Source organism: Balaenoptera physalus (assembly GCF_965194825.1).
Source record: "Balaenoptera physalus genome assembly, chromosome: 11".
In the NCBI taxonomy this organism is placed as follows: Eukaryota; Metazoa; Chordata; class Mammalia; order Artiodactyla; family Balaenopteridae; genus Balaenoptera; species Balaenoptera physalus.
The window spans coordinates 66,760,005-66,782,197 of NC_138896.1; the positions used below are offsets into that span (position 1 = coordinate 66,760,005).

Genomic DNA, 22,193 nt, shown 5'->3' on the forward strand with positions numbered 1-22,193 from the left:
ATTCTTTTTTAATATTCTTTTCCATTATGGTTTATCATAGTGAAACTGTGCACCTCAGATTGGGACTTGAACACATGCGGCCAGAATTTGAACCCGGCCTAAACTCACACTGGGACTTGAACCCACATGGCTGGGACTTGAACCGGGCCAAAACCCACAGTCTTCCAACTGAGATCACACACCTGGTTTCAGGACTTAATGAAGCTCAGGTTCTTGATGTCTCATTACAGAAAGAATTCAGTGAGAGACAAAGTGATAGGTAAGAAGTGGATTTATTTAGAGAGAAACACACTCCACAGACAGAGAGAGTGGGCCATCTCAGAAGGTGAGAAAGGAACCAGGGTATGGGGTTGTCAGTTTTTATAGTGGTGGGTAATTTCATAGACTAATGAGTGGGAGGAGTATTCAGCTATTTCGGGAAGGGGTGGGGATTCCCAGGAATTGGGCCACTGCCCACTTTTTGATCCTTATGGTGGCCTTGGAACAGTCATGGTGCCTGTAGGTGTGTCATTTAGCTTGCTGATGTGTTACAGTAAGCATATACTGAGGCTCAAGGTCTAGTGGGAGTCGACTTGTCTGCCATCTTGGACCCATTTGGTTCTAATCAGTTTATGTCATGTCCTTGGGCTATGTCATTCTTTCAAAGGTTGTGCCCTGCCCCCTTCCCTCCTGTTTTAATAGGACATTGAACATGGCTTTCTGTGCTATACAGTAGGACCCTGTTGTTTATCCATTCTATATATAATAGCTTACATCTGCTAACCCCAACCTCCCACTCCATCCCTCCCCCAACCCCCTCCCCCTTGGCAACCACAAGTCTATTCTCTGTGTCTGAGAGTCTGCTTCTTTTCTGTAGATAGGTTCATTTGTGTCATATTTTAGATTACACATATAAGTGATATCATATGGTATTTGTCTTTCTCTGACTTCACTTAGTATGATAATCTCTAGGTCCATCCATGTTGCTGCAAATGGCATTATTTCGTTCTTTTTTATGGCTGAGTAGTATTCCATTGTATATATGTATCACATCTCCTTTATCCATTCATCTGTTGATGAACATTTAGGTTGTTCCCATGTCTTGGCTATTGTAAATAGTACTGCTATGAACATAGGAGTGCATGTATCTTTCCAAATTATAGTTTTGTCTGGATACATGCCCAGGAGTGGGATTGCTGGGTCATATGGTAATTGTATTTTTAGCTTTCTGAGGAACCTCCATACTGTTTTACATAGTAGCTGCACCAACTTACATTCCTACCAACAGTACAGGAAGGTTCGAGATGGGCCTGTTTTCTTCAGGAGCTGACTAAGGAGGTGAAGGCAGGGGCCTGTTTCCAGGTACTGAAGAAGGTCATGGGGACAAGGAAATTGTCATTCCACTAGCACAGCACAGGGTGAAGGTAAAACTCTGATTTCCACAACATCCACCTGTGTTCACAAACTCTGTGTTTCAGACCATTTCTGGCTAAATGCTTGTGGACGTGTCTGAATTACTGCGGTTGAAGAAAGCTGCTTTCACAATAGCTGCAGAAACTTTCCTCCTTATTCTCTTTCAAGTCCTGAATTCTGTGTGTACCAAATGCCAAAGAAATGCTTTCTGGAGCCAGAGGTCTGAGGAATGAAAGTCCGGCCAAGAATTAGTACCACAAAAGCTTTATCAGAGCCCAGCAGAATTGAGCCTCTGACACTGGGAGTGGAAAAGCAAATAAGATCAGGAACTTAGAGCCACAAAAGCAATCTACAATATCATTATTAAAGAATACGGGATTATGGGGAGAAGGTATCCAGAATTTACAAATTAGTAACCATACATCTTTGAAGGGTTACAAATTAAAAAGTAAATAAGAGCATCAGTATGATTCTTTTTCTACATTATAAGTCCATTTGCAGCATCAAACTCTCTTGGCCATTCTTAAAAGCAGATCCCCACAGGCGAATATGTGATAACTTACAGTTTTATGGTACCGGAGACATTATACAAATTATGAATATGAGGACATCCTAAGGCCACTTTCTTATTTCAAAAATCATGACATATACTTGGTCAACCATTAATTTCAAAGAAACATCAAAGGGTTTATCCCATTCTGAGATGGCAAGCTCTCCGTGGTGAATATGGCACGATCACAGTGTGCTTTCCTTTTAAACTGTACAGGGGAAGCCAATACCAGGCTATTATTCTGAGATCACCTTCACATGGCAGGTATAACAGTTGTTGATAGCAAAGGCCAATGCACAGTTAGGTAGCTAAGACATTCGCTGGATCTTTCAGATACCTACAAACCTCAAAGTAAAGGACTAGCCTTAAACAAAATCGGGAAAGAAAGCTTACTTTCTGATCCCATAAATTCCAAATTGCTTAACCTAGCATTCCAAACCAGTGCTGGCCAATAAAAATATAATGTGAGCAATATATATAAAGTCTTCTAGTAGGCACAGTTTTAAAAAGTAAAAAAGAAAGAGGTGAAATTAATTTTAATGATACATTTTACTTAAAATGTAATTTTAGATACATTTCAATGTGTTTTCAATATAAAATTATTCATGAGATACTTTACATTCTTTTTCATACTAGAGCTCTGAAATCCAGAGTAATTTAGACTACATCTCCGTTTGGATAAGCCATATTTGAAGGGCTCAGTGCCACGTGTGACTAATGAGTACTGTAATGTCCCAGTTACCCTTCCCCATATCCTGACTTAAACCCTACTACTTTCCCATCCCTTGGAATGTTACCCCAAGTTTTAGCAAGCACAGGTACCAGATTTTCTAAGATGGCCCTAATTTCACCCATTCTGTCCCATGACACCTGGGTCCCCTTGTTTTCAGTACCAAGGCAGTGTGATGTCCTAGCTCTGGTGTGACACTGCCTAGGTTTGATTCTACCTTTCACTATGTACAACCTGGGCCAGTTTTTAACTTCTGTTTAGAGCCTCACTTTCCCCACTTTGGAAAGAATAGCTCTTTTCTCACGGTGGCTGGGCATGGGAGGGGTTGCTATTCCTGGAACACCACTCTTCCACACGATGAGCCACGGCGCAAAAGGGACTGTTGTCAAAGCAGTCACTTCCTCCACTGCCCCACCACAGCTCCTGATTGGGGTTGAGAAAACATGCCCTCTTTTCTATCCATATCACTTCGCTCAGGATGCTCCCTGGTGCACAGACCTTTGTTTCAACCCACTTAAAGAATCCTGTCTACCTTCAGGGATCAAATAAATGCACCTCTCCTTCAGGAAGTCTTTCCTTTTTCCTACCTCCCATCTCCAAGATGAAAGTATTCCCATGGGTCTGCCATAATGCTTTTATTTCTCACTCTCTGTAGCATCCTAATTATTCATATCAGACTTAGCTCACCTTCTGGACTTTTCCTCAAGGGTTAGGCACTTATTAACTTTGTGAACCCCTCTCGCCCTCCCCCACTCTTTCATCCCCCTCATGTTTCCCCAGGAGGCTCCTGACATTCAATATATGATTGTGAAGCAAATGAATGGATATCCAATAGCTTTGATGTAATATATGTGACCTTTTCGTTATTAAAAATACCAGTAACAAGTAAAAAGGCGATTTTAAAAAATCTGTGAGGTCCGCTCTAGCTTTGAGATTGATACGCTCTATGCTACGCACGTCCTGCTTCTAAGGTCCTCACACCTGCCCTACACAAGTCTCCAGGACCATTCCTGGTGTCTCCGAGTTGCTGGGCCTTCCATCACAAAGTGACTCTCAGACAGAGCTGTGTCCGACTTCCCACTCCACCACACAGTGCGCCTGCTTTGGGCTCTGTTATTTCAGAGCCCTGCCGGGTGACTGGCCAGCCAACCTGATCTAGCGGTGCAGAGGAAGGAACTCCTGCCTTGCAGCATGCTCTCTCTGAGAGAGCAGATGCATCACTTGGACAGGTTAGTGCCACAGTGTTATTGTGGCCTCTCAGGAGCTACAAGGGGCCAGTGAGGAGATGCAGGGCAGATGCACTCTGTGAAGGCATAGTTATTTCATAAACCACAGGGCATATTTATTCCAACTGAGTAAAGACGAGGCAATCTGACTTCCAGCTTCAAAGAAGTATATGACCAGGAGTGTTTGTTAATTAATTCGATCAATTTAATTGTCCAAACTAGGGACCTTGAGAACAAAGCTGTTTTACTTTTTTGAAAAAGAAACTTCTTGAAAAATTAAGTTCTCATACTAAAATTTTAATTTGTTTAAAATGAATTTTGAATGAAGATCCCTAACTCATTTCATTAAAAGCACTGTGTTCTCTTTATTTTGTAAAATCGTGGTTAAACCTCAAAGGAGTTTCTGTATAACAGACTAGAAACACAAAGCACTTCTAGTTTGGGGGAGATGCTCTGCTTTCCTGCAGTGGTCCTTCCACACCCCCTGGCAGCTCTTAGTTATTTTCTCACTTAGACCTGACTCTTGGGAGGTGGACGATTGCCCTCACATCCTGTCACTGAGGTGGCAGAGAGAGCACAGGCCGTGTCAGCAAGTGAGTAACAGAAACAGGTCTCCAAGTGCATTAATAATCCCCCTCTTAACGCAGGCCCAAGGAGGAGGAATTTACACACTGCAGCTGCTGGGCTACAGCCACTGAGCCTCTCAGAGAAAGACTAGACGGGAAGTGCCCTGCCACTCATGCTCTGCATCCTCCCCTCCCTTCCTTCCCCTGGCCTGGCCTCTCCTGGGCCCCGCAGTCGTTGGCAGGCAGAAGCACACTCTCAGTTCAGCAGACCCGGAAAATTAATGGCCCGTCGCAGTTACGGGAAACCATTTCATCAAATCTAACCACTGCTCCCACACAGACCAAGTCCATTAGAGCACCAGCAAATCTTTGGAAGTTACCCAGATGCTAACTAGCTTCTGGCCAGCACATTTTAAATGAGAAACTTTAAGGCTGTGGCTTTCTCATAAACATCTCAGTCTGAACACCAGAGTACCATGCAATTAACACTCATTTTAAAAACCAGTTTGCAAATGCGCCTGATAATATAAAATCACAGGGTATAAATTATGATTCTACTGTAAGTCTGGAGATATTTCCACAGGTGTCTTCTACTACATGAGGGGCCAGATGGCCCCAGAAACTATATCAGTCAATGTAATACTAGGCTATGCTGCTATAACAAATAAACCCTGAGGCCTCAGTGATTTATCCCAACAAAAGTTTATTTCATTTGGACACAAAGTCCCCTGCTGGTCATCAGAAACTCCCCTCTATCCGGTGTCTTAGGGGTCAGGCTCCCTCCATCTAATGATGTGTTAAGCAGTGGTACAAAGACCTATATCCACTTCTGTGTGACCCCAGAACATGCTCTGGGTACAGTCTGCACACAGGGAGTACCCTTCATGTCTGTACCTCCCCCAGCCTCCTCCATGGCCCTGACCAGCAAGTAAGTTACTGTGGCCAATAGGTTCCAGATGGCAGACTAAACAAACACTTAGTGTCCTCCCCTCCTTCCCAAGACTCCTTTAAAATGACAGCGAAGAAATAAAAGTGTAATTAATTCATAAAAGTGAAAAGAAAAGGAGGGGACCAATGAGCCACCTGCAGATTTCAATGAAGTTCTGGAAAAGAGAGCAGCAAACACTATTTTCAATCATAATAACTTAAGGGCTGCCTATTGATTTTCAACATTAGTGTCAACCTCTGAACAAAACAAGAAAGACTCAAATTTATGTTTGCAGAACAGCCCTTGAATATGTAAGAGTAAAGGTACAGCAGGGACAGATGTGAGATAAGGAAAGTGGAAGGGGTGGTTGATGGAAGGTAGGGATGCCATATGCATACTAGCCATACGAATACGTGTGCTGCCAGAACCAAGAAAGGGTGGTGAATGTGGATGGAATGAGACCCAGAGGTTTCTGTATAGTGTTTGTTTGAAAGATGACCAATAGAAAACCAAACCACGAATAATATAACCATCAAGAAACAAAAGGTAAAAGTAGTCTAAGTAAGTGAGCAAAATCCCCACCATTCAGAACAGAGAAAGGAAAGACTATCTAAAATTGATACATCGAGAAATAGCAACATAAGCATATTTTTTTAGATTTATGGAGGTAATGCTAGGAGGACTACAGAACTAAGGACAAAATCGATTAAACATGGAGCGGAGGACTGGTGCTTTTCATTGTAAGGTCTCTACCGTTTTGTTTTTCAATGTTTGCATGAAAGCATCTGATAAGAAAGAAAAACAAAGAATAAAATTAATCAAGTATAGTGTGTATTTTCTACACATTTACCTAATTCGTCTAGACTCCAAGCCCCTGGAGGTAGGAGCAGGGGTCAACATGTCTTTTGTTCTCCGACGTGCTCCATCTATAGTTTTAATACTATGGTGTGTCCTGGAAAATGCAATCAACACTCACTCTGTTGAACTTGTTTGTACATAAGTACCCCCTCCTCTGTCTGCCGCTGCATGTCCACTATTCTCAGGCCCACCCAATCCTCTGTCTTCCCCCCAAATAGTCCTACTATGCGTATAGCCTTTAATGGGATTGAATGTTCAATACCCCACATCCCCAGTGCTGGGAATGCACATAATCTTAGTGAAGTGGGGTCCACATAGTCTCTTTATATAGGAAGACCTATGACTGTGCATATACACAGGAGCTGACATACCCAGTTGTGGTGTGACTGTGCTCATTAGGGGGTGAGGTGGGGAGTGGGGGACAGGGCTTTTCTACCTGCATGGAAGAACAGTTTTGAAAAGGCTTAATCCCATCTGTATAATTCAGAGGCTGTGGGAAACAGAATCCTGGCTCTACCCCAATTAACTGTGTGATTCTGAGAAAGCTTTGTAACCTCTCTGTGTTTGGGTGCCTTCATGTAAATGGGGATCCTCCTTACAGAGATTCCTATGACGAATCAATAGTATGAACTATTGATATTTCATATAAAATATGAAATATTTTATTCAGTGCCAGTTCACAGCTTTTATATCTTCTAGTTATCTTTCCATGAATTTATTTCCTAATTGTGCTGAATGCTTCAGCCCCACTCTCTCTGTTTCCCTTACCATCATATGTTCTGAGGACATTTAATTCACATTTTCACCACTATTTACTACATTTTATGTCAACACTGAAGAACAGATCATTAGAAACACTGGGTAACCTCTACACCCAAGACCTACCTTCACAAAACCTAACCAGAGAAACTAGGTAAATAAGGAACAGCTGGCCGGGAGAAAAGAAACACAATTCAGTTTGAAACCTTAAAATAAAAATCTTCCATTCTGCATCTTATGCTCATTAAAGAAAATATTAAAGAATTCAAAAATACTTTCTGTAACATAGCTTCGAAGACTCTTTCATGTCTCCTAAATCCAAGCAATGCAGAGAGGCAAGGAAAGGTTTAACAATTGCAGTGGTTTTGAGTTTGGATTCACTACACGTGGTTTGGGCTTAGGATATAGTTGGACTTTGTCCTACTACTACACTCCCCTGGCTCCCTCCCTCCCAGCTCCTCTGGAAACATAAAGGCGCATCCCTGAATCAGAACTTGACATTTGTTGTTCCTTCCACCTTGCTTGATATTACCCCAAAGAGCAGCCCAGCTCCCTCCCTCACCTCCAGCAAGTCTCTGCTTAAGTCTCACCAGAGAAGTCTTCCCCAACCAGCCCGTGCAAAAGAGAGCACCTTGCCCATCCCTGGCCAGTCTCTGTCCCCCTTCCCTGCTTTATTCTTCTTCATGGCTCTCACCACTACCTAACACTTATAAATATGTTTGTATTTATTTACTTCCTCTCTCTCTCCTCCCTCTAGGGCAGCACTAGCCAGTAGAAATATATTGTGAGACATGTCTAATTTTAAATTTTCTAGTAGCCATATTAAAAAAAAGTAAAAAGAAACAGGAAAAATTAATTTTAATGTCTTTTCTTTAAGCTTGTATATCTAAAACATTGGCACTTCAAAATGTAATCAATATAAAAATTATTATTATTATTTTTTAAATTAATTTATTTATTTTTGGCTGCATTGGGTCTTCGTTGTTGGGTCTTCATTGCTGCACGCAGGCTTTCTCTAGTTGTGGCGAGTGGGTCTACTCTTCGTCGTGGTGCGTGGGCTTCTCATTGAGGTGGCTTCTCTTGTTGCAGAGCTTGGGCTCTAGGCACACGGGCTTCAGTAGTTGTGGCACTCAGGCTCAGTAGTTGTGGCTCACGGGCTCTAGAGCACAGGCTCAGTAGTTGTGGCGCACGGGCTTAGTTGCTCCGCGGCATGTGGGATCTTCCCGGACCAGGGCTCGAACCCGTGTCCCCTGCATTGGCAGGCGGATTCTCAACCACTGCGCCACCAGGGAAGTCCCTATAAAAATTATTAATGAGATATCTTACATGTTTTGGTACTCAATTTTTGAGATCTGGTGTGTATGTTACATTTACAGTGCATCTTAATTCAGACTCACCCCATTACAAGTGCACAGAAGCCACACATGGTCGGTGGCTACAGTATGGGCAGCACAGCTCTAGAATATAAACTCCTTGGGGCAAAGACTTATTTTGCTCACTGTTGTGTATCCAACAGCTAGAACAGTGCCTGGCATATGGATTTTTTTAAAATTAAAGTACAGTTGATTTACAATGTTGTGTTAATTTCTGCTGTACAGCAAAGTGATTCAGTTATACATATATATACATTCTTTTTAAAAATATTCTTTTCCATATATTTTTTTAAATGTTACTTATTTTTTACTTATTTATTTTTGGCTGCATTAGGTCTTTGTTGCTGCACGCAGGCTTTCTCTAGTTGCGGTGAGCAGGGGCTACTCTTCGTTGAGGTGCGTGGGCTTCTCCTTGCAGTGGCTTCTCTTGTTGCGTAGCATGGGCTCTAGGTGCATGGGCTTCAGTAGTTGTGGCATGTAGGCTCAGTAGTTGTGGCTCGTGGGCTCTAGAGTTCAGGCTCAGTAGTTGTGGCACACGGGCTTAGTTGCTCTGTGGCATGTGGGATCTTTCTGGACCAGGGCTTGAACCCGTGTCCCCTGCATTGGCAGCTGGATTCTTAACCACTGTGCCACCAGGGAAGCCCCTCCATTATAGTTTATCATAGGATATTGAATATAGTTCTCTGTGCTATACAGTATGACCCTGTTGTTTATCCATTTTATATATAAAAGCTTACATCTGCTAACCCCAACCTCCCACTCCATCCCTCCCCCCAGCCCCCACCTCCTTGGCAACCACAAATCTGTTCTCTATGTCTGTGAGTCTGTTTCTATTTCATAGATAGGTTCATTTGTGTCATATTTTAGATTCCACATGTAAGTGATATCTTATGGTATTTGTCTTTCTCTTTCTGACTTACTTCACTTAGTATGATAATCTCTAGTTGCATCCATGTTGCTGCAAATGGCATTATTTCATTCTTTTTTATGGCTGAGTAGTATTCCATCGTATATATGTACCACATCGTCTTTATCCATTCATCTGTCAGTGGACCTTTAGGTTGTTTCCGTGTCTTGGCTATTGTGAATAGTGCTGCTACGAACATAAGCGTGCATGTATCTTTTTGGATTAGACTTTTGTCTGGATATATGCCCAGGAGTGGGATTGCTGGATCATATGGTAATTGCATTTTTAGTTTTCTGACGAACCTCCATACTGTTTTCCATAGTGGCTGTACCAACTTATATTCCCACCAACAGTGTAGGAGGGTTCACATTTCTCCACACCCTCTCCAGCATTCATTATTTGTAGACTTTTTAATGATGGCCATTCTGCCTGGTGTGAGGTTCTGATCTGCATTTGTCTAATAATTAGCAATGTTGAGCATCTTTTCATGTGCCTATTGGCCATTTATATTTCTTCCTTGAAGAACTGTCTATTTAGGTCTTCTGCCCATTTTACAAGTGGGTTGTTTGTTTTTTGTTGTTGAGTTGTATGAGCTGTTTGTATATTTTGGAAATTAAGCCCGTGTCAGTTGCATCATTTGGAAATATTTTCTCCCATTCCGTATGTTGTCTTTTCATTTTGTTTAAGGTTTCCTTTGCTGTGCAAAAGCTTGTAAGTTTGAGTAGGTCGCATTTATTTATTTTTGTTTTTATTTCTATTGCCTTGGGAGACTGACATAAGAAAACATTGGTATGATTTATGTCAGAGAATGTTTTGCCTATGATCTCTTCTAGGGGTTTTATGGTATCATGTCTTATGTTTAAGTCTTTAAGCCATGTTGAGTTTATTTTTGTGCATGGTGAGAGGGTGTATTCTTACTTCATTGATTTACACGAGGCTGTCCAACTTTCCCAGCACCACTTACTGAAGAGACTGTCTTTTTCCCATTGTATATTCTTGCCTCCTTTGTTGAAGATTAATTGACCGTAGGTGTGTGGGTTTATTTCTGCGCTCTCTATTCTGTTCCATTGATCCATATGTCTTTTTTTGTGGCACATGGTTTTTAAATCAGATAACTACTTAATTAACAGATTTCTTGTCTTCCATCTAATAAGCACATATTAAATATATACTACGATATGGGAAAAAATCATGGTGGAAGTAAAGTAAATTACACTAGAGTACTTACAAGTAAGGGAGGTAAATATTCTACAGAAACAGAAAGTCTGAGAAACTCCAAGGGCAAAGGAAAACAACCCATGTCAATTTTAGGCAGAGTGGGAAAGGGCATGGTTACAGCTGAAATGGGGCACCACCCTGGGGGACTGGAGGCAGGAGGATCATAGAGAAGGTGACTGCAACGACTGGGATGAAAAGCCACGAAAGCTGGACTGGGATAGGGCTGGGAGAGATGCTGAGGAGGCAGAAATAACAGGGCCTGGCCCTGCCCTGTGTGGGGACCAAGTCAGGGGAGGAATGATAAAGACTGAGGTTTTGAGCTCAGTGGCTAAGGAAGGAGACAGTGCCATGACAAACCTGGGGAATCCCGAGGGAAAACAGGTTTATGGAGGAGGGGAGCTCATGATGACCTGCCATCAGGTTCTAACACACAAACCCCAACACATGACCGCATTTCCATCACTCTGACTTCTTCCAAATTTAGGCAGCAACAGTACTTCCAAGAACATCCCACGAGGAAATACCAACTGCAGAGGAGTCACAAGGACCCCCTCTCTGGGTCTCAGTTTTTCCCTCTATAAAATGAGGAGGGTGATGCTGAGCCAGGTAACCCCATCCCAGCCTGGTGGTCACCTTCCTTGTATCAGGTCGTCAGAGCTCTCTTCCTGCACCATGGTAGCTGAAAGCTCTAACAGAAGATTGTACAGCTATGAATCTAATTCTCCCATTTATATAACACTTTGGTTATTCTTCAGTAGTACCTGCCGACAAGAAAATTAAAGCCAGGAGCAAACTCTAAGCAGCCACCGTCAGCATGAACTCCATCCATTCTAGAGCTAATAATTTACAGGGTGAGAAGCCGAACACAAACTTGACTGCGAGTGTGAACAGTCACATTTCTGAGCTGACATTGTGATGCCCAGTGTTGAAGCTGGCCAGCCTGACTACAAAGGGAAGGACATTTTTCTTCTGTGTGTTTACATGACATAAAGACTTTGAACATAGGGCTGGCAGCAAGGAACACTCAGGAAGCCTGTTTCACTTGTCCACATATGGTTCACTGTACCCAGGTGGGAAATAGAAGCATCTCACCTGAGCCGCTCTTCCTCTTTTTTTCGGAGATTGAAGTCTCGCTGAACCACCTGGAGAACATGCTCTGTTTCATCATCGGTCAGACCAGACAGGTCCAGCTTCCTCCCCATGATTTAACACCAAACACAGACAATGGAACGAGACCTGAGAAATCAAAGGAGAGACCACAGATTGAGGGCAAGATAAAAGTCCTTCATGGATAAAATCAACCAATGTTGTTATTAAACAAAATTAGACACAGTGTTTACATAAGATAGTATCCTGCTCTGCTCTCATACTCAACAAACATTTACAGACAACTTCAGCAAGACTGTGGAGAAAAAGAGAAGGTAACTGGTCATCAACGGTGTCATTTATCCCAACTCTTAAATTAGAAAAAAATAGATAAATTATTCTTTTCGACAGAATGAAGCATACATGAGACCTGGTGTGGATTTCCACAAAACACCAAAACACAATATCTAAAACTTCTAAAGTTCTATGGTTTGAAGTTTCAAATTTTAAATATCACACATAATTGTAAGATAAAATAAATCATACTTAAAAAACAATCATAGGGGAATTCCCTGGCGGTCCACTGGTTAAGATTCCAGGCTTTCACTGCTGGGGGCCCGGGTTCAATCCGTGGTCTGGGAACTAAGATCCCGCAAACCGCATGGTCAGGCCAAATAAGTAAATAAAAGTGTAAAAAAAAATCCTATATATACTATATCCCTTGAAGTTTTTATCACATGACTATGAAATATAAACTAGAAATCAATAAACTCTCCTCTGCCAAAAAAAATATATATATATAGTAAAATAATCTTTTTAGACATTTTCTCAGAACTAGAAAAGATGATATTTCAAAGACACACCTCCCAGCAGTGCATACCTAAAAATTATGGGAAACCATATTTTTAAAAATCATTTTTAATGAATGGCTGCACCCAGGGATGAATCAAATACATAATTCCAAAAAACTGCCCAGAACTGAAGGGCAGCACAAACGTAAATGTAAACATTCTCAACAAAATATTAGTGGAACCAATGCAGCAAGATTTCAAAAGCATTATTATATAACATAACCAAGTGAGTTTTATCTAAGCAATGCAACGTTGTTTCAGCATTCAAAAATCAATCAGAGTAATCTGCCACATTAACAAAATAAAAGGGAAAAATCATCCGATCATTTCAATAGATGCAGAAAAAGCATTTGACAAACTTCCATGCCCATTCATAATAGAAACCCTCTGAAAACTAAGACTAGAAGATACTTCCTCAATCATATAAGAGGCATTAAAAAATGAAAACAACAAAAACCTACAATTAACATCATATTCAATGATGAAAGACTGTTTCCCCCTAAGATCAGGAGAAAGGCAAGAATGACCACCCTTACAACCTCTACTCAATACTGAATGTCTTTATTATAAAGCTACAATAATCGAGGCAGAGTGGTATTGGCATATAGGTAGGTGTATTGATCGGCTAGAGCTGCTGTAACAGAGCACCACAGACTAGGTGGCTTAAATAACATAAATGTATTTTCTCACAGTCTTGAAGGCTAGAAGTCTGAGATCAAGATGTCGGCAGAGTTGACTTCTCCTGAAGCCTCTCTCCGTGGCTTATAGATGGCCATCTTCTCCCTGTGTCTTCACATGGTCTTCCCTCTGTGCACACCTATGTCTGAATTTTTCCTTCTTATAAGGACACCAATTATATTGGATTAGGGCCCACCTTAACACCATCATTTCAACTTAATTGCCTCTTTAAATGTCCTATCTTCCAAACACAGTCACAATCTGAGTTACTGGGGTTAGGACTAAAATGTATGAATTTGGCAGGGGGCACACTCAACCTGTAACACTTCACCCTTTGCTCCCCCAGATATCTTGTCCTTCTTACATGTAAATTACATTCACCCCCATCCCAACAGCCACCACAGTCCCAACCTATTGCAGCATCAACTCGAAGTCCAAATTCTCATCTCATTATTATCTAAATTAGGTATAGGTGAGACTTGAGGTATGATTCATCCTGAGGCAAAATTCGTTTCCCATTGTGAACCTGTGAAACCAGACAAGTTACCTGTTACCAAAATAGAACAGTGAGGCAGGCATGGGATAGGCATTCCATTCTAGCTGGGAGAAATTGGAAAGGAGAAAGAAGTCTTAGGTCTCAAGCAAGTCTGAAAGCAGGGCAAATTCCATTAGATTTTTTTTTATTAAGTTATACTTGACATACAATACTGTATTAGTTTCAGGTGTACCACATAGTGATTCGATATTTTTACACATTGTGAAATAATTACCACAGTAAGTCCGGTTACCATTGTCACCATACAAAGTTGTTACAATATTATTAACCATGTTCTCTATGTGTACTTTTTTCCATGCATAATCTCTGATGTTTATTTTTTAATAATTTTTATCCGTGTGTGTGTACTTTACATCCCCGTGACTAATTTATTTTATAATTGGATGTTTGTACCTCTTATTCCCTTCACCTATTTCATCTGTTCCCCCGACCCCCTCTTCTCCAGCAACCACCAGTTTGTTCTCTGTATTTATGAATCTGTTTCTGTTTTGTTTTGTTTGTTTAAGGCTCAAGGATAATCCTCTTGGGCTCCATGCTCTGTCCTCTGAGCCCGCCAGGGTGGCTGTCCCACCCCCTTGGCCCTGGGTGTAGCCACAGCAGCTTGGCCCACCCTTGGTAATTGAGGAGGGACAGCCCCATCCCCCAGGTCATGGTGACAGTGGCACCCCTGCAGACCTCTGATTTGTCTTCAGGATCATTCTTCCCTCGTCCTGAAGGATAATGCATGTTTGTAGCCAAATAGCTCTACTGGCCCATCCTGTAGACTCTCAGAAATCCAACAGCCTTCCCTCATTTGTCCTGTCTCTGTTTAGCCTAAGCTGGCAGTGTTTCTGTTGATATAAATTCTCAAAAACTTTGTCAGCTTACCACGCGGTTCACAGGGGCCAAGCCATCAGACAAGAGGTCCTCTACAGATCTGTCCTGAATAACGGCGTCTCTATTCCCGGCTTCTGCTGCAATGGTTGACTGGATCTGTGAGCCACACTCTAATCTCTTTAGCAAATGGCTGTCCAGCCACACCTCTGTTGCTCTCTGCAGACAGAATTTCTCATTTTTGCAATATGGATAGACAGAATTTTCCAAATCTGCAAGTTCTGGTTCCTTTAGTGTAACAATTCCTTCTTCAATTTACCTCTCTCCTCTCACATCTTATTATAGCAGCAAGGACAAACCAGTCTTTAATACTTATTTTAGAATTCTTCTCAGCTAAATATCCAAGTTCATCATCACTTACATGTTCTACTTTCCACAAGACACTAGAACACAATTCAACCAAATTCTCTGCCGCTTTATAAGAAGGAACAGCTTTCCTTCAGTTTCCAATAACATCTTCCTCATTTCCGTCTGAGACCAGTACCTCTAACATTCATTTCTACCAACATTCTGTTCATGATGATATATGCGTTCTCTAACATGAGAGAAGCTTTCTCTGCAGCTCTCCTCTTTTCTTTCTTATTTTATTTTACTTTTTGGCCACACTGCACGGCATGTGGGATCTTAGTTCCCCCAACAGGGATGGAACCTGCGCCCCCTGCAGTGGAAATGCAGAGTCTTAACCACTGGACCACCAGGGAAGTCCCTCCGTTTTTCTTCCTGAGACCTCACTATAATCACCTTTAACATCCATATTTCTACCAATAGTCTCCTCAAGGCAACCTAGGCTTCTTCTAACATACACCTCAAAACTCTTCCACCCTCTACCCTTAGCCAGTTCCAAAGTCATTTCCACATTTTTATACAGAAGAAGAAACAGAGATGGCAAATACACATATAAAAAGATGCTTAATGTCATTGGTAGCTAGAGAATTGCAATTAAAACCATATTTCACACCCACCAAAATCATCTTTATCAAGTGTTGACAGGAGGTGGGACAATTCTGATATAGTGAGTAAAAATTGGTACAATCTCTTTATAACACAATTAGGCATCATTTTCAAAGTTGAAGATACATGTACCTTATGAATTAGCATTTCTGCCACACCTAGGTATATTCCTCAGATATAATCTTGCAAATATGCACCAACAGATAGGAATCGGGTTGAATCATATGAAATAAATAGGAGCCTACAAAAATGCCTATTTCACACAGTTCAACCTAACAGAAGAACATTAGTAACAGTCGCATTCAAAATAACAAAAAAATAAAACAAATAAGTAAAACCTGTAAACCACCCCAAACATCCATAAGCAGGAAGAAGGATAAACAAATATTGTATACTTGTTTCATACCAATGGAATACTCCACTGCAATGAAAAAGAACATTCTGAAGGTATATTCCACATAGATGAATCTTAAAAACATGCTGTTGAGATAGAGAAGCCACATATATATGCATGTACAGCACACAAACTGTATGACTCCTTTTATATAAAGTTCTAAAACACGGAAAGTCACGTATACATATATTTTTAGGAATAAATGTGATAAAACTATACAGAACAAAGTGGGACCTCTGTGGAGGAGAGAAAAGATTTGGCTAGGGATAATCACATTATGGGTGGGGAGAGTGCCTAGAGCACCTACTGGTCTGAGGGAATGAATTAGAAATAAGGTCCCACCCCTAGGCTGCTCAGGAAAGGGGAAGCTTCATAGCTGCCATCTTCTAGTCTCCCGATGAGCAGGGAGAAACAGATTAGAGGGCACAGGGAAAATGCAGACCGACTTCTTCCTTTAAAACACCCCATTAAAGGTGATAATGGCACTCTGGAGTTTCCCAGAAGGTGACGTGTCTGCCCCCTTCATTTCACTTCACTGGCTTTTGGTTCCTGAGAATTCCAAATGAGATTCTAAGATGCCCAGTTAGTACAAGACAGAAGTGATAACTCTGATCATATCAAATCTAAAAAGAATGATCAGGACTCAAGAGGGATAAATGGTTTCTGTAAAGAAATAAATAAAGTAGCTGTAAATGGATAAGACAGAGAATAATGAGAAATCCTTTTTGGGAAATGGTAAAAGCTTCTTCCCTTTTCTACAGGAAACACAATTAGATTCCCTGCACAAGAGAAAGAGCATCGTTAGGGCTGGAAAAGCCTCAATGTCCATGAGTCAGAGGTCACGGAAGTATGACTCTTTCACTGCCCAAAGGGAAGTGATTTCCCAGACACAAAACCAGTTCAGATGCTCTGACTTCCAGACCCGTGCTCCTGCCCCTGGATTTCTCTGGTTTATACTCAACTAAGATGGTAGCAGAGAGAATACATTTTAAAATTTAGTAATGAGAAAATTAATAAACTTCAAGATTTAATTATATCACCATTTCCCTAATGTGTGTTTCTCAGGTCACTGTTCCCACAGCGATCTGAGAAAGGAGAGCTCTGTGATGAAATAAAGGTGAGAAATGCCTCAAACTGTATTGCCCTCTCAGGGATACACAGTGCATATAAGCTTATCAGAACCTCTAAGAAGTCTATCACTAAAGAACCAGTCTGATTTTGTTTATCCCTGTAGTTCTCAAATGCATTTGTCTGCAAATACCTCTTTCTTTAATAACAGCTACCTCTTAACAGCCAAAGAAATGACTATTTGGGAATTATTGCCGTAAGTCCATCCCATGATGACAAATTCCAGTAGCTACTCTAATATAATTACTGAATTGATTTAGCTGGGGTTTTTATGCAATTATCATAAGAAGCTACAGAGTTATATGAGCTTTAGAAGAAGCTGATGACTTAAAAAGGAAAGCAAATGGAAACAAATTTAAAGATAGGAAACCAAAATAAAGGTAGAATTGTCTTTACTATTCTTGGCTAGAACAACTAGAGGAAGGATACAGATACTTCTATAGGAAACTAGTAAGCACAACCTTGCACATGAAAAAAACCAGACATTCCAAGAATATGAAATACATACATAATGGGAGGTTCATCATGAAAGGTCAATGTCTACACAAGCGACATTCTAGAAAGGAACCTAGAACAGATGGGTCAAGGACAAATGCATGCATGGGATCTTTACAAATCCACAGTGTGTGTGTGTGTGTGTGTGTGTGTGTGTGTGTGTGTGTGTGTGTGTGTGTGGTGGTGGTGGTGGTGATGATGATGATGATGATGCACCTAATACATAGAAAGAAGTACAGAGATTAACTTGGACTATCCAAAGTCCTAAAAGTAATAAAGGGTGAATACTGCTAGGGCTTCCCTCTTTGACCATGGCTAGATCTTGACTAGAACTGAAAAGAAATTTCTTATTCCTACAAAGGAATCGAAATGTTAGGGCTATCCCATTTAAGGCACTTGTTATCAGGGGGTAAAAAAGGAAAAGAACTTGCCTGGGAAGGAAAGAAAAATACAAATGGTCCGATAGGTACTTTCACTGTGACTTCTTTTGAGCAAGTGGTGCTTGGGCTGTAAGACTCACTGATCTTCATTCCTTCACCTTCAAGGGTGTTATCCCTGCCATGAACAGCCCCCTCTCTGAGACTCATCCTTTACCTGAACACAGGAATGGCCCAGAGGAGACATGGTCACACCACCAGGGCACAGCTGATTGGACCAGGGGTGTCACCTGACCCATACTGGATGTCAGATTCTATCTCCTGGGAATGATAGTAACAGGAGTGAAAAAAAGGAATTGAAGAATACTGAATAAATTATGGTGGATAACGTCCCAAATTTGATGAAAAGTGTTAATCTGCTCATCCAAGAAGCTCAACAAACTCTAGGTAGGATAAATTCAAAGAATGCACATCTAGACACATTATAGTCAAATGGTTAAAAGCCAAAGAAAATACAGAATCTTGAAAGTAAAACAGAAAATGACTCATCACACATGAGGGATCCTCAATAAGGTCAACTGCTGACTTCTTATCAGGAATCTTGGAGGCCAGAAGGTATTGAGATGATATATTCAAACAACTGAAAGGAAAGGACTATTATCCAAAAATTCTATATCCAGAAAAGTATCCTTCAAAAATGAAGGATAAATTAAGACAATTAAGTCTTCCAGATAAGCAAAAACAGAGACTTTATCACTAGCAGACCTGCCTTACAAGAAATACTAAAGGAAGTCTTTGTAGCAAAGACTGACAGAATTAAAGGAAGAAATGGACAATTCAGCAATAATCATTAGAGATTTCGATATCAACCTTCAATAATGTATTGAACAACTAGCAAAACGTCAGCAAGGATATAGAAGATTTAAGCTATATTGTAAGCTACCTAGATCTAACAGACATCTACAGAACACTCTACATGATGGTACAACATATATTCTTCTCAAGTGTACGTGGAATATCCTCCAGATAGACCATATATTAGGCTGTAAAATAAATCTCAATACATTTAAAGGAGTTGAATAATATAAAACCTGTTCTCTAACTACAATGGAAGAAAATTAGAAATTAATAACAGAAAGAAATTTGGGACATTCACATGTATATGGAAATTAAACAATGTACTCTAAATAACCAAAGGGTCAAGAGAAATAAGAAAATACTTTGAGATAAATAAAAATGAAAACACACGTACCAAAACTTATGGGATGCAGCTAAACCAGTGCTTAGGGGTAAATTTATAGCTATAAACACCTATATTAAAAAGGAAGCATCACAAATCAATAACCTCACCTTCTACCTTAAGAGACAAAAAAAAAAAAAAAAAAAGCAAACTGAACCCAAGTAAGCAGAAGGAAGGAAATAATAAAGACAAATAAATGGAATAGAAAAACAATAGAGAGAAATCAACAAAACCCAAAGTTAGTTCTTTGGAAAGATCAACAAAATTGACAAATCTTTGGCAAGGCTGACCAAGAAAAAAAACAAAAGATTGAAATTACTAAAATCAGGAATGAAAGAGGGCCATCACTATTGACTTTACAGAAATAAAAAGGATTACAAAGGAATACTGTGAACTGTTGTATGCCAGAAAATTAGATAACCTAGATGAAATGAAAAAAATCCTAGAAAGACACCTACAAAAACTGACTCAAGACAAAATAGAAATCCTGAATAGATCTATAACTAGTAAAGATATTGAATTAGTAATCAAAAACTTCCACAAAGAAAAGCAGAGGGCTAGGTGGCTTCACTGGTGAATTTTATCAAACATTTAAAGAAAAATTAACACCAATCCTTCACAAACTCTTCCCCAAAAAATAGAATAGGAGGAAACACTTCTTAACCCATTTTAAGAAGCCAGTATTATCCTGATACCAAAAACAGACAAGGATATCACAATAAAATAAAACTATAAACCAATATCCCTTACGAATATAGATGAAAAAATCCTCAACAAAATATTAGCAAACAAAATCCAGCAACATACAAAAAAGGATTATGTACACCATAACAAAGTGGGATTTATGCCAGGAATGCAAGGTTGGTTGAACATGTGAAAATCAATGAATATAATATAGCATATTAATAGAATAAAGGACAAAGATCACATAATCTTAATTAATACAGAAAAGCATTTGATAAAATCCAATACTCTTTCTGATATAAATGCTCAACAAACTAGGAATAGAAGGGAGCTTTCTTGATTTGATTAAGGCTGTCTACAAAAAACTCACAGCCAACACCATACTCAATGTGAATGGATAGATGCTTTCCCCCCAAATGTCATGGACACAACAAGATTGTCACTTTTACCATTTCTATTCAGTATTGTACTGGAGGTTCTAGCCAGGGCAATAGGCAGGAAAAAGAACTAAAAAGCATCTAAATTGGGAAGGAAAAATTGGGATTATCTATATTCAGAGAAAATATTCATCTCATATATAGAAAATTCTAAGGAATACACATACACAAAACCAATTAAAACCAAAAAACTGAGATCAGCAAGGTTGCAAGATACAAGATCAGTATACACAAATCAATCATATTTCTATACACTATAAATGAACACTTCAAAAAATGAAATTAAGAAAACAATTTTATTTACAATAGCATCAAAAAATAAAATACTTATGAGTAATTTTATCACAAGAAGTTTAAGACTTGTACACTAAACACAGGAAACACATCCCATGGATTGGAAGACAATGTTAAGATAGCAGAACTTTCAAAATTGATTTACAGATTCAACACAATTCTTATCAAAATCCCAGCTTCTTTTTTTGCAAGAACTGACAAGCTGATCCAAAAATTCATATGGAAATGTAAGGGCCAAGAGAATCCAATACAATCTTGATTGCTAAATGAATGAAAAAATTTAAAAAGTAATTCCCTCTGGCCCCAGGGACACTCTGGCCTATGAATGGCTGTCCCCAGGCATACTCTGCAGACTAAAATTCTACAAGGGACCCCTGCAGAAAAAGGGTGAGATCTGCAGAAAAGCCAGATCAGCTCCAAGCCTAGCTGCACAGGGAACCTATGGCTTCCTATGGTCTGGATGCCATCACCCTGAGACTGCCAGGCATCAGCTCTTATAGCCCCTGTGACCTCCATCTGAACCATTGACCCTCCTGACACCTCATGGAGGCTCCAAGCTTATGCTATTTGAGGCAAAACTTCCTTCCCCATTAAACAGAAGTGATACTTTGATTTTATTTCTGGCAAATGAGAGCAGCTCTAGAAGTTGAAAATTGGTGGGGAGATCTCATTATCCCCATCCATTTGAGAGTTGATGGCATTTTCTACCTATTAGATCCTGGTGGAAACTTCTTCAGAAGTAAGGATGGTAAAAGTGGGGGAGCTGCTGCCACAGCCTCTGCTGGCAACAGGTATTGGGAGATGTTTCAGATGGTATTAGATGGGCACACACACACCCTGAGCACAGAGTGGAAGGAGTTAGCAGGAGGAGGGGGGTGGAAGGGAAATAAAATGGGAGACTAAACCAGTGGTTCTCAACTGAGCACCATATTGCCTCCCAGGAGATAATCAGCAATGTCTGGAGAGACATTTTTAGTTGTTTCTAATAGGGTGTGCTACTGGCATCTAGTGGGTAGAGGCCAGGGGTTGCTACTAAACATCCTATGATGCACAGGACAGCTCCCCACAACAAAGAATTATCTGGTCCAAAATGTCAATAATGCCAAGGTTGAGAAAACCTGGTCTAAACTGAAAGCTACATAGCTGTCAGCCTCTTACTATGTGCTTCCCAGTAGCCCCAGGTATGCCCAGCAGAGTTCACAAAGGGGCCTTCACTACTGCTATAGTACAGGCCTTCACACTGAAATTATACCATTGGTTCTCCTGGTTCTCAGGCTTCCGACTCAGACTGTAACTACATCACTGGCTCTCCTGGGTCTCCAGCTGCATATCTTGCGATTTATGAGCCTACATGATCATGTGATCCAATTCCTTAAAATAAATATTTTTATTTTATACATATACACACACACACACATATATATACGACACACATATCCTATTGGTTCTGTTTTTCTGGAAACTCTGGCTAATACAGACACATATACACATTTCACATTACTGGCAAATAAATGACCTGGTTTATAAACCTTGATTGCATTTTTCTGGCCTTATCTGCAATGACCAAACTAACAGGTCTGTAGTAGAGCCCAGTGCATTTCTCTGCCATCTTGAATTAGAGCAATGCCTACAATCCCCTGCT

At 40.4% G+C, this 22,193-nt stretch overlaps 1 protein-coding gene and 1 long non-coding RNA gene across 11 annotated transcripts in view; one reads left to right on the top strand and one right to left on the bottom strand.

Moving 5' to 3' along the window:
• LOC309637797 overlaps positions 1 to 22,193 on the top strand; it is a 555,044-nt gene that overhangs the window by 288,185 nt on the left and 244,666 nt on the right. The window lies entirely within an intron of this gene.
• The window catches only part of MYRIP (myosin VIIA and Rab interacting protein), a 221,873-nt gene that overhangs the window by 168,427 nt on the left and 31,253 nt on the right, over positions 1 to 22,193 (bottom strand). For all 4 annotated transcript variants that reach the window (XM_082412795.1, XM_082412793.1, XM_082412794.1 and 1 more), the window contains exon 2: positions 11,600 to 11,743. In XM_082412795.1, coding sequence (XP_082268921.1) covers positions 11,600 to 11,709 — 110 coding nt within the window. In that variant the 5' untranslated portion in view covers positions 11,710 to 11,743. The remainder of the gene's footprint in view (positions 1 to 11,599; positions 11,744 to 22,193) is intronic.